Source organism: Eriocheir sinensis, chromosome 66 (assembly GCF_024679095.1).
Source record: "Eriocheir sinensis breed Jianghai 21 chromosome 66, ASM2467909v1, whole genome shotgun sequence".
NCBI classification, from domain to species: Eukaryota; Metazoa; Arthropoda; class Malacostraca; order Decapoda; family Varunidae; genus Eriocheir; species Eriocheir sinensis.
In genome coordinates this window covers 1747083-1763890 of record NC_066574.1, presented here as the reverse complement: position 1 = coordinate 1763890, position 16808 = coordinate 1747083, and the positions used below count along the sequence as shown (strand labels likewise).

Genomic DNA, 16808 nt, shown 5'->3' with positions numbered 1-16808 from the left:
CGCCGCTGCGGAAGGGCCACCCGGCTGCTCGCCCACGGAGGGCTGGCGTGTCACTGCGCTGGGTCGTCTTCGTCTTAAAGATTTACCCCTTAATAGGGGACAGGGCCTTTGGCCTAAAGGCGGCCCTGTAAGAGGGGACGAGCACTTAACTCGTGACGGGGGTGGGGGAGGCCTCCGCCGCCGCCACAGACACGGATAACAATCATCGAGCAGCGACGGAGGCACGGGTCCTCCGGGCAGACGCCCAGTAGCAGCCCGTAGCAGAAGACTCAGGATTCATCACCTCAGTGTACGTCAAACCAACAAACACAGGACTTTGCCTCAACGGTAACAGCGAGTGCTCGGAACGCTACAGACGATTTACAATCAGTGCATACATCCGGCGAGCGATTTCACATTGCTCAACATGGAAGAATCTACATAACGAACTAGAAAGAATCACACAAGTCCTTGTAAACAACGGCTACGCCAACAGTGAAGTAAGCCAAGCCATTAACTGCACCCTAGACAAATGGTACAACCCTGCAACCACCTCAACAAACCAGAACATCAACCTCTACTACAGGAATTATATGTCCACTGAATATTAGACAGATGAAAGGGTGATCAAAGACATCATCTAGAAGAACGTGAAACCGATAGACGCAGACCAGGCCATATTACTCACCATCTACTACAGGACCTCCAAAACAGCCAGCCTACTCATCAAGAATCGCCAGACACCACCACCTGCACCTCTTCAGAAAGACCATGTCATCTACGAGCACACCTGCGCTATTGAGGACTGTGGGCCTCATACATATATCGGGATGACACGGACGAAACTGACTAGGTGCCTAACATGCCACCTATACAAAACGGTGCAATCAAGAACCACTACACTGTCAAACACAAGGAAACCCTAACTCGCAGCCACCTAGAAGATTCAACAAAAATACTTGACAGAGAACCTGACCCCCGCCGACTCTTGTTGTTACCCATTTTTAAGTGTTACTTTTTAAAGTGGTTGGTGTTAAGTGTTAAGTTTAAGGCGCGAACTGCTATCTCTCGTCAGGTCCGGTGTACCGTTGCCTGTTTTCTCCAGTTGATTGAAGTTGACGAGATAACACAATAACCCTTTAAGTTAAGTGATGTGTATTATGTTTTGGCCGAGCGGAGCCGTTAAGTTCATTTTGAGTTCACTTAATTTACTCTCTCTCTGGTATATTAAAATCGTGATGAGTTTTAAATATATTAACAGTTTTCCACAATAGTTACAAAGTTTATGTGAGCTGTCGCACACACACCCCGAGCAGTGTGATCTGCTCGTCACCGCTGTCCACTGTCTTCTGCCGGTTTCACTCCGGTTGCAGGAATAATCCGGTGCCAAGGCTTGTCGATTCAGCACCGTTCCCACGGCAAGGAGCACGCCCTAAGCACAACCTAGCACCTACGTGTTAGTAAACATCCTGTGGCGCGGCACTGCCATGATGTTGCGACACATATAGTCACACATTCACATGTACATTATAATATACACATTACATCGCTCGGTCACCTAAAAGTCGCGACCCCGCGATTCACCCGACCTTTAAAATTAGTGTACCTACCCATGTTACAGTCGCGCAATGTGTACTAGCTAAGCGAGGTCTTGTTACAGTTGTTTTAAAGAATTATATACAAGTCAGAGCCCGCCTAACGATACAACATCGGGAAATGCCTATGATAATAAAAATAATCATGGAAGTAACAAGAAATGGGTAAAGTACATACAGGTTGAGGTAAACAGGGCTCTAGAGTCGTGGACGTGGAAGCTCAGTACTATTCCAAGAAAACAAAATAATAGCTCTAAAAATTATTTACATGATACATCCTAGAAAAAATAAATTGATTAAACTGTCATTAGGATACACGGTAATGGAGCTGTTTGGAATAGTAAAAAGAAAAAGGAAAAATCCTTGAAGAAGATCTGATACAAACTGAACCTTCGAGTCATACATTGACACAAAACTGTCGCAGAGAAACACTCATCCGTTGCGTGACAATTAATTGCCAGTGCCGTTACCCTCGGCACGACTTTTGAGACGGGCGGGGTCTTCAACAAGATGAGGTTGTGTGGAAAGAGGTAATGTTATCCGTAGAGTCTCCTAATAGTTACAATGTGATAACAAGGACAAGTCTGGAGAGCCTTAGCAGCATCGGCTGTCAGCACCACTAACTCCTGATACTCCGTTTATAAGGTCTACAGTACTATAAAAGAAAATCCTGTCACCAAGTTGTGAAATCACCGTTGTAACAAATCTCACTGAAATATATAAATCCTGCATAATTGATTAAAGTAATTCCAGCCTTAATAAACATCAAATTAAAAAGACAAATTTCCACCTATCCTCCGATCGTAACGAACGTGAATGACTGACATCTTTGACGTCAAAAATAATTTCCGTAACGATTAACAGTGGTATGTCAAGGAAAAGGTAAGTAAGACTTGTCTGCATACTTCCAAAGCTGACAGATATTCACATGCTGATTACAATAAAAGTTAGGGACAGCATCTGCTCAAGTGTTGTTAAGTCTGTCTTTGCAGAGAAAAATGTCTGTTTCAAGCAGAAGCACATGAGGTTCAAGGTTGAAAAGTACCTATCCTTATGTTAGTCTACACCCTCGATTATTACGGTCCCAAACAACTAAGGAGACCGTGTATCTAGCCCCACCTAATATCGCTGTCCATGAATTTATCTAATCACCACCACTCATCCACAACCCTGTTAGTAAACCAATTTTTGCCTTTGTCCCTGTTGAATCTGAATTTATCCAGTTTAAACCCATTACTTCGTGTCCTACCCGGTTCTCTTACCAACAAAACCTTATGAACATCTCCCTTATTAAAGCCCTTCATCCATTTATAAACCTCGATCATGTCTCCATGCACCCTTCGCCTTTCTAGAGAATGCAAGTTTAACTGTTTGAGTCTTTCCTCGTATGGGAAGTTTCTCAACCCCTGAATCATCTTAGTCATCCTCCTCTGCACTGATTCTAACATTTTGATATCCATTCTATAGTAAGGTGACCAGAACTGAATCGCATAGTCAAGATGAGGTCTAACTAATGCTAAATATAGTTTGAGGAAGACTTCGGAGCTTCTGTTGCTTACGCTCCTTGAAATAAATCCCAGTACCCTATTTGCTCGATTTCTAGCTTGAATGCATTGTGCCCTTGGACGGAGATCAGAGCTCACTAAGACCCCTAAATCTCTCTCGCACCCAGACCTGCTTATGAGAGTGTCATTTAAGCAATAGTTGTGAGAGGGGTTGTTCCTACCTACACTCAGAATACTGCACTTCCTTACATTGAACTCCATCTGCCATTTATCCGCCCAGTCATACAATCTGTTTAGTTCATCCTGGAGAATACTAGTGTCCTGATCCGACTCAATTAGTCTACCGATCTTGGTATCATCTGCAAACTTACTGACATCACTACTAATTCCTGTATCTAAGTCATTGATATAAATAATAAACAAAAGTTGGGGACTAGGAACAAGGGTGAGTTCCACGGAGATCGGGAATGGTGAATAATATCCTGGTCCAACATATTATCTTCAACGTGATCATCTATAATCTGCCTTTGACTGTGTGGAAGTCTGTATGCTGGAATGTACACCGGTTTGGTGTCGGGTTTAACCCTAATCTTGTGCTCTGTCGTATCAGTCGCACCTAAAGGCTCACCGGGCAGGGCAATGACATCACGATACTGATGTAAAAGCTTCAGAAGCGGGCCCTTAAGCTCGGGATAATCAACCACTTTGACTAAAGAATCGAGAAAGAAAAAAAAATGAGTCGCGGGGTCGCGACTTTTAGGTGACCGAGCGATGTAATGTGTATATTTTAATGTACATGTGAATGTGTGACTGTATATGTCGCAACATCATGGCAGTGCCGCGCCACAAGATGTTTACTAACACGTAGGTGCTAGGTTGTGCTTAGGGCGTGCTCCTTGCCGTGGGAACGGTGCTGAATCGACAAGCCTTGGCACCGGATTATTCCTGCAACCGGAGTGAAACCGGCAGAAGACAGTGGACAGCGGTGACGAGCAGATCACACTGCTCGGGGTGTGTGTGCGACAGCTCACATAAACTTTGTAACTATTGTGTAAAACTGTTAATATAGTTAAAACTCATCACGTTTTTAATATACCAGAGAGAGAGAGTGAATTAAGTGAACTCAAAGAGAACTTAACGGCTCCGCTCGGCCAAAACATAATCCACATCACTTAACTTAAAGGGCTATTGTGTTATCTCGTCAACTTCAATTAGCTGGAGAAAGCAGGCAACGGTACACCAGACCTGACGAGAGATTGCAGTTCGCGCCTTAAACTTAACACTTAACACCAACCACTTTAAAAAGTAACACTTAAAAATGGGTAACAAAAGTTACCGTTGCCTGCTTTCTCCAGTTGATTGAAATTGACGAGATAACACAATAGCCCTTTAAGTTAAGTGATGTGGATTATGTTTTGGCCGAGCGGAGCCGTTAAGTTCACTTTGAGTTCACTTAATTCACTCTCTCTCTGGTATATTAAAATCGTGATGAGTTTTAAATATATTAACAGTTTTACACAATAGTTACAAGGTTTATGTGAGCTGTCGCACACACACCCCGAGCAGTTTGATCTGCTCGTCACCGCTGCCCACGGTCTTCTGCCGGTTTCAGTCCGGTTGCAGGAATAATCCGGGGCCAAGGCTTGTCGATTCAGCACCATTCCCACGGCAAGGAGTACGCCCTAAGCACAACCTAGCACCTACGTGTTAGTAAACATCCTGTGGCGCGGCACTGCCATGATGTTGCGACACATAGAGTCACACATTCACATGTACATTATAATATACACATTACATTGTTCCTGGAGGCCCTCTACATAGAAGCTCTAGGACCAACAATGAACACCCAAGCTCAAGATCAACAAATCTTGCCCACGCAGAAGAGGAAGAACAAAAATAACAACACATAGACAACTGCGCAGCGAGGGAACTCGCGCAGTTCCCACCGCGCAACTTGTGGACGCCACACCAGCCAATCATGAGCCAGAACGCGCGTATATAAGGAGCAACCCAGACTCCATCAGTGGACCGCCAGCACTCCTCGGGCGAGCAGCCGGGGGGTCCTTCTGCTGCGGCGTGGTTGACCCGCTTGGTCATCCTCGCCTAGGGCCCCACCGCGGCAGTCAAGTCGATCGGTCGGCTGCTCGCCCGTGCACCGCTACGGGTGTCTGCTGGGCGCCTGCCCAGAGAGCCCGTGCCTCCGTCGCTGCTCGCCGGCTGTTACCCGTGGCTGTGGCGGCGGCGGAGGCTCCCGCTACGAGCTTGCATTGCTCGCCCACACGAGCGGGCTGCTCCTCGAGCCAGAGCTCCGTCGCTGCCCCCCGGTTTATACCCGTGGCTGAGGCGGCGACGGAAGGGCTCCCCCACCCGCCGCACGCCCGCGGCGGGTTCCCCTCTGCGACGGGCCGTCCACTGTGACAAAGGCCCGTTCCCCCTTTTTAGGGGGTAAATCTGAAAAGGAAAAGGAAGGCAGCTCCATCATGAGTCGCTCTCCAGCTCTCGCCGCGATAACACCTCCGCTTCAGCCTGCGAACCAGCACACTCCTGGCCCCGCTACTAGCTGGCGCGCCGCCACCCAAGGCTTCCACCACGGAACGGCGTTTCTACCGCAAGCGACACATGCACCGACAGCACTAACCAGCCCACTACATCACCCTGTATACCGGGGAGCTCCCCCTTGGTAGATCTCTCGCTCGGGGCGATTAGCACCATCTATTCCCTTTCACTGAATATTCTTCCTTTTCCTGGCCAACCTTGCCCCAGATATCTCCTGGCACCTCAGGTGAACCCTGCGGCTTGCACAAGGGGGGCCTAAGTGGCTGCCATACCGTCCCTGGAGATAGGGCAACAAGCTGTAGGGATAGGTTTTGCCCGTGGGTGGATTCGAGGGCTTTTAGGAGCCCGTTCACCAGCAAACATTGGCAAAATAGGTAGGGGCCCGACCTTCTCCTCCTGTCCTCACTAAATCATGCACGATGGGACGAGTTAAAATAAAACATCAAACTCCAAACCAAAACTCAAAACTCGCCCTCCTGCGGATACTCTCAGAACATAATGTATTCGCAACCAAAGTCTCCGCCACGAGAGATGGCTTCTTAGTCATCACCTCCCTAGATGCGGAGGTCGACACCATCTTCAACCCGCCCTGCCACGATGCCCTGATTACACAACGATTCAACCCCATCCTACCACCCGAACTGAAGGCCAAAAGGACCATCCTTCTCTTCAAAGTCAACAGCTTCATCAAGGACCACACCCCGGATGAAATTAAAGAAGAAATCCACCGCATCAACGATTTCGCAGAAGGAGCAGTCGACCAGGTCTACAAATTCCCTAACAACCAGATAATCAAGATACACTTCAAGAAGACAATGGTAGCACAGAAAGCTCTGAACTCTGAGTTGAAGCTCTTCAACATGAGGATTCCACCTCATGACATGCAGGAAGAAGAGTTCATTCCGTTTAACAACTGCCTCAGATGCTACGAGATCGACACCCACCTCACCAATGACTGCCAAAAGGATAGAGCCTATAAATTCTGCTCCGAGTGTGCACAGCATGGGCACCTGTGGCATGAATGCACCTCCCCCAGCAAAAAATGCATAAACTGCAATGGAGCACACCGCACCCTCGCCACTCAATGCCCTAAAAGGAAAGAAGCCATCGCCACAAAACGGCAATCCAAAAAAGCTGAACAGCAAGCCCAACCCAAAACCTACAGCGGCGCTGCAAACACACCCGCTCAGCAAACCAACCAAGGACTCGCCTCCCTCAGCAACCTGCCACCCCTTCAACCTGACACCACTACTACAATCCTAACCTGCTTCATCCACGCCCACTTAATTAACCAAGGAACTCCCGGAACCTTCCAAGACGTTCTTTCAAGAACGCTTCAAGCAAACGGCCTCCCTACAATAAAAATCCCAGACATCCCAGACTCATCAAAAATAATAAAACTACCTAACATCAGCCCAGAAGAAGCCAACGATGAAGGCGGAGACGAAGCAGAAACGGAGACTGAGGCCCCTGCGCCAACGGTTGGCGACGCTACCACCAGCCACACTAAAGACACACCAACCATTTCCACAACTCCATCACCTAGCACCCTCACCGAATCCACTCCACCTCAACGAGCTTCCCCAAGCCATGACGCCCAAGAAAAAGAAAACCCATCCTCCCCCGGGAGCTCAACCCCCCTATCCACCGCCACAACTGACTCTCCTCTATACTCCGCCCCACCACAGCCTCCCATAACTAGGACCGCCTTCAAACGGAACAATTCACAACGGAACAACTAACTGTCATACAACACAACGTCCTAAATTGGAGAGAGCGGAGATTTGGCCTCATACACACTCACAAATTTTTTGACCCTGATATTATTCTCATAAACAGTCACGGCCTCCGAGACACCGAACCCCTAAATATATTTGGATACTCTGCATGTACACAAGAAAAACTACTCAGGAAACCCGAGCGACGGCACAGCAATTGCCATCAGACATAATATTCAATATAAACTGTATTCAGAAGTAACATTCCAGTATACATGCTTGCAGATCTGAATGCAAACCACCCCTACCTTGGATACCGCCGCCCCAACACTCCGGGAAAACAACTAATCACACCGATCAATAACAGAACCATACAACATCTGGGTCCTCACTTTCCCACATACCTCGTTCACAACGCGGCCACCACACCAGACATTATATTAACAAACCTCAAAACATATCATATTACACATATCATCCAAGGCCCCGTCACCACCAGCGACCACATCCCCATCATCCTAAAAATCTCCACGAAACCAATCCTCTCATTGTCCCCGCCAAGACGAAATCTCTCCCAGGCAAACTTTGACTCCCTCAAGGAAGACCTCAGAACCAAATTCAACGATGAGCGCCCGCTAAACAATACCACAATGGAAGAGATCGACGAGGCAATTACCTCCTGGTATAACACTGTCACAACCGCAATAAACACCCACATACCCCTAACACGATACAAAAATACTCCCCCACCACTGACTCTCCCACCAAACACACACGCTCCTAACGCAATTCCAGGCAATACAACGGAAAGCCAGCACCAGAGGATGGACTTACCAGCTTTACCAACGCTACAAACAACTTCAAAACCACCTCCAACATCGCCTTTAGCAGGAAAGCAATGACGCCTGGAGTGCAGTGATTCAGGACACTGTAGAAAAATTCAGAGAGCCCTCCTCCTTTTGGCGCCGAATTAAGAATCTAATTGGCACAGAACACCCAGACACACATTACATACTAGACGACACCAACACAAAAGTGTACTCCCTCGAAGGGAAAGAATCCATACACCGGCAACTATGGTCTACCATCCTCTCAGAAAACAATGCTGGTAATCCCATTACAGAATACACGGTGCATCACCACCTCACAGAACACGCCAATAGAACACAGCCTTACGACTTCAGCAACCTTTCACGCTTAAACCCAGACCATTATCTCACCCAACCATTTACTACCGATGATATACTTTCAGTGATTAAATCGTTCAAAAACACATCCCAGGACAAAGCGGCATAAATAAAACGATAGTTAGAAACTTACCGATAGAAGCCATAAACTGACTCTGCAACATTTTTAACGCTACCTTTTCGACGGGCTATTTTCCCACAGCATTTAAGACAGCAACGCTAAAACTCTTCCCCCAAAAAGTAAAATCAGCCCATTTGCCTAGCAACTACAGACCCATTTCGCTTCTCGAAGTCCCGAGAAAAATCCTAGAAAAATTAATAAACCTAAGACCCAGAAACCATCTCGAATTTACAGGTACCCTTAACCCCCTACAATTCGGTTTCCGTTGCGGGCGCGGCACAACTCACGCCCTAGTTATAGCCTCGAAACAGATAGCGCACTATAAAGCGGATTCCGGACAATGCCACGTTGCACTGAGGGATATTACAAAGGCCTTTGACAAAGTCTGGCACCGGGGAATGAAATACAAGATCTTAGACCTCGAACTACCTGACATCCTTGAAAAGCTGCTGTGCAATTTCCTGGATGACAGGAGTGCGAGGATCAAGCTAGAATTATTCCTCGGCGACAGCTTTGACATGAGCTGTGGTGTCCCTCAGGGCAGCGTGCTCTCACCAACTCTGTTCATTTTGTACACCAACGAAGCAAGAGGAGTAAACATATATTTTGCCAACAACATCACACAACTCTCTGGTTACCCTGGACCCTCTAAGGCAATAGCCCGCCGACAATTGGCAGAGCAAATCAACACACAAAATAATTTTGAGCACAACTGGAAAATAAACACAAACGAAGCAAAATTATCAATCCTAAACCTTGGAGCCAGAGCACACACAAACATCATCACTGACACTAAAGCCATCCCGACACAACACCAAAGTACTCTGCTCGGCCTCACGATCACTCGCTCAGGGTACAAAAATCACATATCAAAGAGGTGCGGTCAGGCAAAAACAACTTTGTCAAAACTATACCGATTAAGACAAATGCCGACAAAAATCAAACTCCACTTAATAAAAACACTGATACTCCCCATATTAGACTACCCTCCCGTCACGATCCACACACTAAGCAATACGCAAATCAGCAAACTACAAAAAAGTCCAGAACAGAGCACTTCGCTTTGCAACAAACCAACAATGGCCCTCCACACACACTAACCGCCAAATTCATGAGGACACCAACACTCTGACAATCAACGTCAGACTACACCAAAGAGCAGCAAAAATATGGGAAACGATAAGGCAACTCGACATCCCCTTATAGGAAACCCTGTCAAACAACATCCCCAACATCATCAGATGCCACCACATGTTCCAAAGTAGCCTCCAGAAAATCTAAACCCTCCCAGAACCCGAACCAAGATACTCCTAATAGACACTAATAAAAACTCAACACTAGCTAGCTAGCTCAACACATGCACAACACCTATATATAACATCAAACAACAAAACAATAAATAACAACTGCAGACACAACACATCAAAAACCACTCAAATACAATCTCAAACAACAACAAACGGCACCAAAAAAACACTTCCAACAACCTCAACATACGAAAAACAGACCCAGCCAGGTGGCCAGCCCACCATCTTTAACCTTCGACTTCGATTCACTTCCCTTCCTCTACAACCCTCTTCTTCTTCCCCTCTCTTCTGAAGAAAGAAAAAAAAAAAAACCAGCTCCATTCAGCCTGAAGATGTTCCCTAGGCAGGAACGAAATGTTGCAACCAACAACTTAACTTTTGGACAGCTCCTCGGGGCTTTAAACACCGTCTAAAGAGAGTTGATAAGACCAATAGAGAAAACACAGCAGAAGCTGGATAATGCAGAAACAGTCGTTTCCTTTAACCTCGTTTGTTTGAAAGAGAATTTATTCCCTGGCTACACCAATATATATATATATATATATATATATATATATATATATATATATATATATATATATATATATATATATATATATATATATATATATATATATATATATATATATATATATATATATATATATATATATATATATATATATATATATATATATATATATATATATATATATATATATATATATATATATATATATATATATATATATATATATATATATATATATATATATATATATATATATATATATATATATATATATATATATATATATATATATATATATATATATATATATATATATATATATATATATATATATATATATATATATATATATATATATATATATATATATATATATATATATATATATACGAGATTGAATGAAACTGCTGTTTCTGCATTATTCAGCTTCTGCTGCGTTTTTTCTATTAGTCTTATCAACTCTCTTTTGACGGTGTCTAAAGCCCCGAGGAGCTGTCCAAAAGTTGGGTTGTTGGTTGCAACGTTTCGTTCCTGCCTAGGGATGTCTGGGTTGCTCCTTTTATATGCGCGTTCTGGCTTGTGATTGGCCGGTGTGGCGTGTACAAGTAGCGCGGTAAATGCTGCGCGGCGTCCCTCGCTGCGCAGGTGTCTAGGTGTTGTTTTTTCTGCTACTTCTCTTCTGCGTTGGTAAGATTTGCAGATCTTGGGCTTGAGTGTTCATCGTTGGCCCTAGATCTTCAATGTAGAGGGCTTCCAGGAACAACAGTCGGCGTGGGTCAGTTTCCTTGTCAAGTATTTTCGTTGAATCTTCTAGGTGGCTGCGTGCTAAGGTTTCCTTGTGCTTGACTGTGTAATGGTTCTTGATAGCACCATTTTGTAGGTGGCATGTTAAGCGCCTAGTCAGTTTTGTCCGTGTCATCCCGATGTATGTATGAGGCCCACAGTCCTCAATAGCGCAGGTGTGCTCGTAGATGACATGGTCTTCCTGAAGAGGTGCCGGTGGTGGTGTTTGGCGGTTCTTGATTAGTAGGTTGGCTGTTTTGGAGGTCTTGTAGTAGATGATGAGTGATATGGTTTGCTCTGCGTTTGTTGGTTTCACATTCTTGTGGATGATATCTTTGATCACTCTTTCATCTGTCTTGTACTCGGTGGACATGTAGTTCCTGTAGTAGAGATTAGAACGCAGCCACCTAGAAGATTCAACGAAAATACTTGACAAGGAAACTGACCCACGCCGACTGTTGTTCCTGGAAGCCCTCTACATTGAAGATCTAGGGCCAACGATGAACACTCAAGCCCAAGATCTGCAAATCTTACCAACGCAGAAGAGAAGTAGCAGAAAAAACAACACCTAGACACCTGCGCAGCGAGGGACGCCGCGCAGCATTTACCGCGCTACTTGTACACGCCACACCGGCCAATCACAAGCCAGAACGCGCATATAAAAGGAGCAACCCAGACGGCCTGAAGATGTTCCCTAGGCAGGAACGAAACGTTGCAACCAACAACCCAACTTTTGGACAGCTCCTCGGGGCTTTAGACACCGTCAAAAGAGAGTTGATAAGACTAATAGAAAAAACGCAGCAGAAGCTGAATAATGCAGAAACAGCAGTTTCATTCAATCTCGTATGCTTAAAAGAGAATTTACTCCCTGGCTACACCAATCTAATATATATATATATATATATATATATATATATATATATATATATATATATATATATATATATATATATATATATATATATATATATATATAGAGAGAGAGAGAGAGAGAGAGAGAGAGAGAGAGATGGCTCTACAATAAGCTCCTAGTTTACAAAAAAAAAATAATAATTATCCCTATATTTCCATTACAATACTTTATGAATATGAGGCTTTCTTAGGCCGAAAGTCAAGTGGCTGGGAAGCTAAGTATACTTGGCTAATGTGTAGTGCAGCCAGCATATCTCTTGGGAATGACTAACTTTCTTTACGAAACATTACTTATAAGTTTTTTATTAATTAAAACATAATATCCTCACATTAACTTTTAATTAAGTTAATATACCTAATATCTTTCAAGAGTTCTTGCTCTAAACAAAGAATAAAAACTAATGCATAAAACCAAGGTGTGGCGACCCTGGTGTGTGGTGTGAGGTGCTATCGAGAGATGGTATGTTGTGTTGCATTTTACCCAATTTTAAGACACTTCCAAGCAATGGTGCGGTTTTGGTGCATATTAGATTATCGTGCCTCCTGTGAGGTTTACCCTAGTCTTCCTCAATAGATGTTTGCTGCAGTGTATGGGTAAGAGAGCATGAAATAAGCAACAGGGTACAAACCTACAATATGATTTGACACATTTATGATTTTAACCTATATACTAAATTCTAACTTACATAAGGCTTCATGTCGAGTTCCTTTATTGCAGCACTTAGGAATTCTTGGGCTTGCTTAAATTTATCTTCATCACTGTTTCTGCATAACACTCTGAAGATTCGCTCCTGGAAGCTGAAATATTACAAATCATATAATATAAGAATGCCATGCTTCTTTAAATACAGATATGATATACACAAAATGAGGAGGATAAGCAAGAAGGGAATAGGAGGACAGAGGAGAGGAAGAAAGTAAAGAAGGAAGGGAGGATAAGCAAGCACATAATGAGAAAAATAATGCTATAACAATGAAGTATTTTGTGCATCAAACTTTATGTTTTTAATCTTAAATATGTGTTTTAAACAACTGATGATGCAACGTGGAGGGTCCAACACTATCATTTCCTAGAGTTTGAACCAGGCAATCCTTTAAATCCTAATCCCTTCTTTCCCTTTCAAAATACTACAACACATTTGGTGTATCTGCCACCGGACTGCATCCAACTTAAGTCACCAAGAAAAAACTCAGTAGTAATACGGGAGTGTGCCGTTAATCCCCTAGCACTTCATATAAAAACCCTGAGCTCAGGGTGTGGCTAAGCACTAAGTAAAACATAAGGTGGGACCATACCCTGTAGAGGGGTTGCACTGACGTCACACCGCTTCGCTTTTGTTTTAGGAAAAACAACTGTCAGCCATTTTGGGAGGCACGAGCGATCAGCTGAGCCCCTGCCCCCTGATGATGGCTGCCTCGTGCCTCCCGTCTTCATATCACAATCTAAGTGAATATGCAAAAAATCTGGACAGTGAGGCTAGGCTTCGTTATATAACTATCCATTAGGCTGCCAAATGATGATGGACATACAATATATATATTTATTATCAAACTTCAAGATATATTTGATGATAAGAACAATGAATATATGACTAATTTAACCCCGGGCATCCCCGGGCGGTGTTTAGTAAGAACATAAGAACGTAAGGGGTTCGCAAAAAGCCCACTGACCTATACTTGGCAGCCCCTGTCTACCTACCGCGAGTGGCAGTGTGGCACCTATCAGTAACAGTAATAGATGGGCCACTAACACCCACACCCACACAGTAATAGATGGACACTAACACACACAGTAATAGATGGACACTAACACCCACACCCACACAGTAATAGATGGACACTAACACACACAGTAATAGATGGACACTAACACCCACACCCACACAGTAATAGATACACTAACACCCACACCCACACAGTAATAGATGGGCCGCTAACACACCCACCCACACAGTAGTAGATGGACACTAACACCCACACCCACCCAGTAATAGATGGACACTAACACACCCACCCACACAGTAACAAACGGACACTAACACACACACTCACACAGTTATAGATGGACACTAACACCCACACCCACACAATAATAAATGGATACTAACACACCCACCCACACAGTAACAGATGGACACTAACACACCCACCCACACAGTAATAGATGGACACTAACAGTCACACCCACACAGTAATAGATGGACACTAACAGTCACACCCACACAGTAATAGATGGACACTAACAGTCACACCCACACAATAATAGATGGACACTAACACCCACACCCACACAGTAACAGATGGACACTAACACACCCACCCACACAGTAATAGATGGACACTAACACACCCACCCACACAGTAATAGATGGACACTAACACACCCACCCACACAGTAACAGATGGACACTAACACACACACCCACACAGTAATAAATGGATACTAACACACCCACCCACACAGTAACAGATGGACACTAACACACCCACCCACACAGTAATAGATGGACACTAACAGTCACACCCACACAGTAATAGATGGACACTAACACACACACCCACACAGTAATAGATGGACACTAACAGTCACACCCACACAGTAATAGATGGACACTAACACCCACACCCACACAATAATAAATGGATACTAACACACCCACCCACACAGTAATAGATGGACACTAACAGTCACACCCACACAGTAATAGATGGACACTAACACACACACCCACACAGTAATAGATGGACACTAACAGTCACACCCACACAGTAATAGATGGACACTAACACACACACCCACACAGTAATAGATGGACACTAACACACACACCCACACAGTAACAGATGGACACTAACACACACACCCACACAGTAATAGATGGACACTAACAGTCACACCCACACAGTAATAGATGGACACTAACACACCCACCCACACAGTAATAGATGGACACTAACAGTCACACCCACACAGTAATAGATGGACACTAACACCCACACCCACACAGTAATAGATGGACACTAACAGTCACACCCACACAGTAATATATGGACACTAACACCCACACCCACACAGTAATAGATGGACACTAACACACACACCCACACAGTAATAGATGGACACTAACACACACACCCACACAGTAATAGATGGACACTAACACACACACCCACACAGTAATAGATGGACACTAACACACACACCCACACAGTAATAGATGGACACTAACAGTCACACCCACACAGTAATAGATGGACACTAACAGTCACACCCACACAGTATAGGTGGACCACTAACACACCCACCCACACAGTAACAGATGGGCCACTAACACCCACACCCACTCAGTAATAAATGGGCCACTAACACACCCACCCACACAGTAATAGATGGGCCACTAACACACACACCCGCACACTAACAGATGGACACTAACATACACACCAACAGAGTAATAGATGGGCCACTAACACCCACACCCACACAGCAATAGATGGGCCACTAACACACACACCCACATAGTAAAAATAGATGGGCCACTAACACCCACACCCACACAGTAACAGATGGACACTAACACCCACACCCACACAATAATAGATGGACACTAACACACACACCAACACAGTAATAGGTTGGCCACTAGCACAAACACCAACACAGTAACATGGTGGGGAAAAGCTGAGGAGCTCTCTTGCGGTAAATATGTGCATCAAAAATCAAAATGGCGGTCCTTTGCGGGGCAGCTGAGAAGTGATCAGCTGATCGCTGCTGATGACGTCACGTGCAACCCCTCTATAGTAGCTTGTGGTGGCAGTGCTTTCTCCGTTCGTTGGACCTTTGAGCATGTGGTGCGAAAGAACCCATTTACCGGACACAGGGTCAGTAGTCCATGAGCCAGACTAGATACTGGTCCAGCTTGGGGTGGCAAAATTTCACCCTGTTTTCTTGAAAGACATATACCCATAGATGAAAAAAAAATTGAAGCCAAGCTTGGAACGGTAGCTTAGTGCTAGTAATCAATTCTTAAAGATGGAAGACCCCGCCTGATCCTGGACCCAAAATTATGGGGTAGGGAAGATATAAATTGCGATATCTTTTGAACTAATTGCCCTTCTGCTGCAAATGACCCCTCAAAATGTTGAAAACTTTATGTTCTACGGAACTGTGCCTCTTATATGCCAATATACAAATTAAGTAGGTCACCAGAGGTCAAAAAGTCACGAAACTTGACCCCTGTTTGAAATATGATCACCCATTCAATAAAACAAGATATCCTTCCAATGGGAACTTCTCTGCCAAAGTGGGCTCTAATAAAAGTTAGTAAGTGTACATGTCCATTCTATGTCTAAAAGCGTGGAATTAATTTGTATCTGGTCCATGGTACATAACGGATTCTGACATCTTTGAAAACGGCCCTTTCTATATGCCAATTTGTTTGTGTTGATATAAAATCTTTCACACATTTTCAGTACAAATGTCGAATATAATGTGCAACTGTGCTCTTATTTGCTTTAGAGTTGTTTAGCATTTAAAATTCACCTGTACTCAAGGTTAATAATCTTTGAACCTCAGGTATGCATTTTTATGTCCATCTGAAAGTGGAACATCGTAAATCAACTCCTACAACATA

General features: G+C 44.3%; 1 protein-coding gene across 1 annotated transcript in view; it reads right to left on the bottom strand.

The window, feature by feature from the left end:
* Positions 1-16808, bottom strand: part of LOC126987670 (deoxynucleoside triphosphate triphosphohydrolase SAMHD1-like) — a 112835-nt gene that overhangs the window by 4148 nt on the left and 91879 nt on the right. Inside the window, exon 12 of the mRNA XM_050844796.1 lies at positions 12861-12972. Within this exon, the coding sequence (XP_050700753.1) occupies positions 12861-12972 (112 nt within the window). The remainder of the gene's footprint in view (positions 1-12860; positions 12973-16808) is intronic.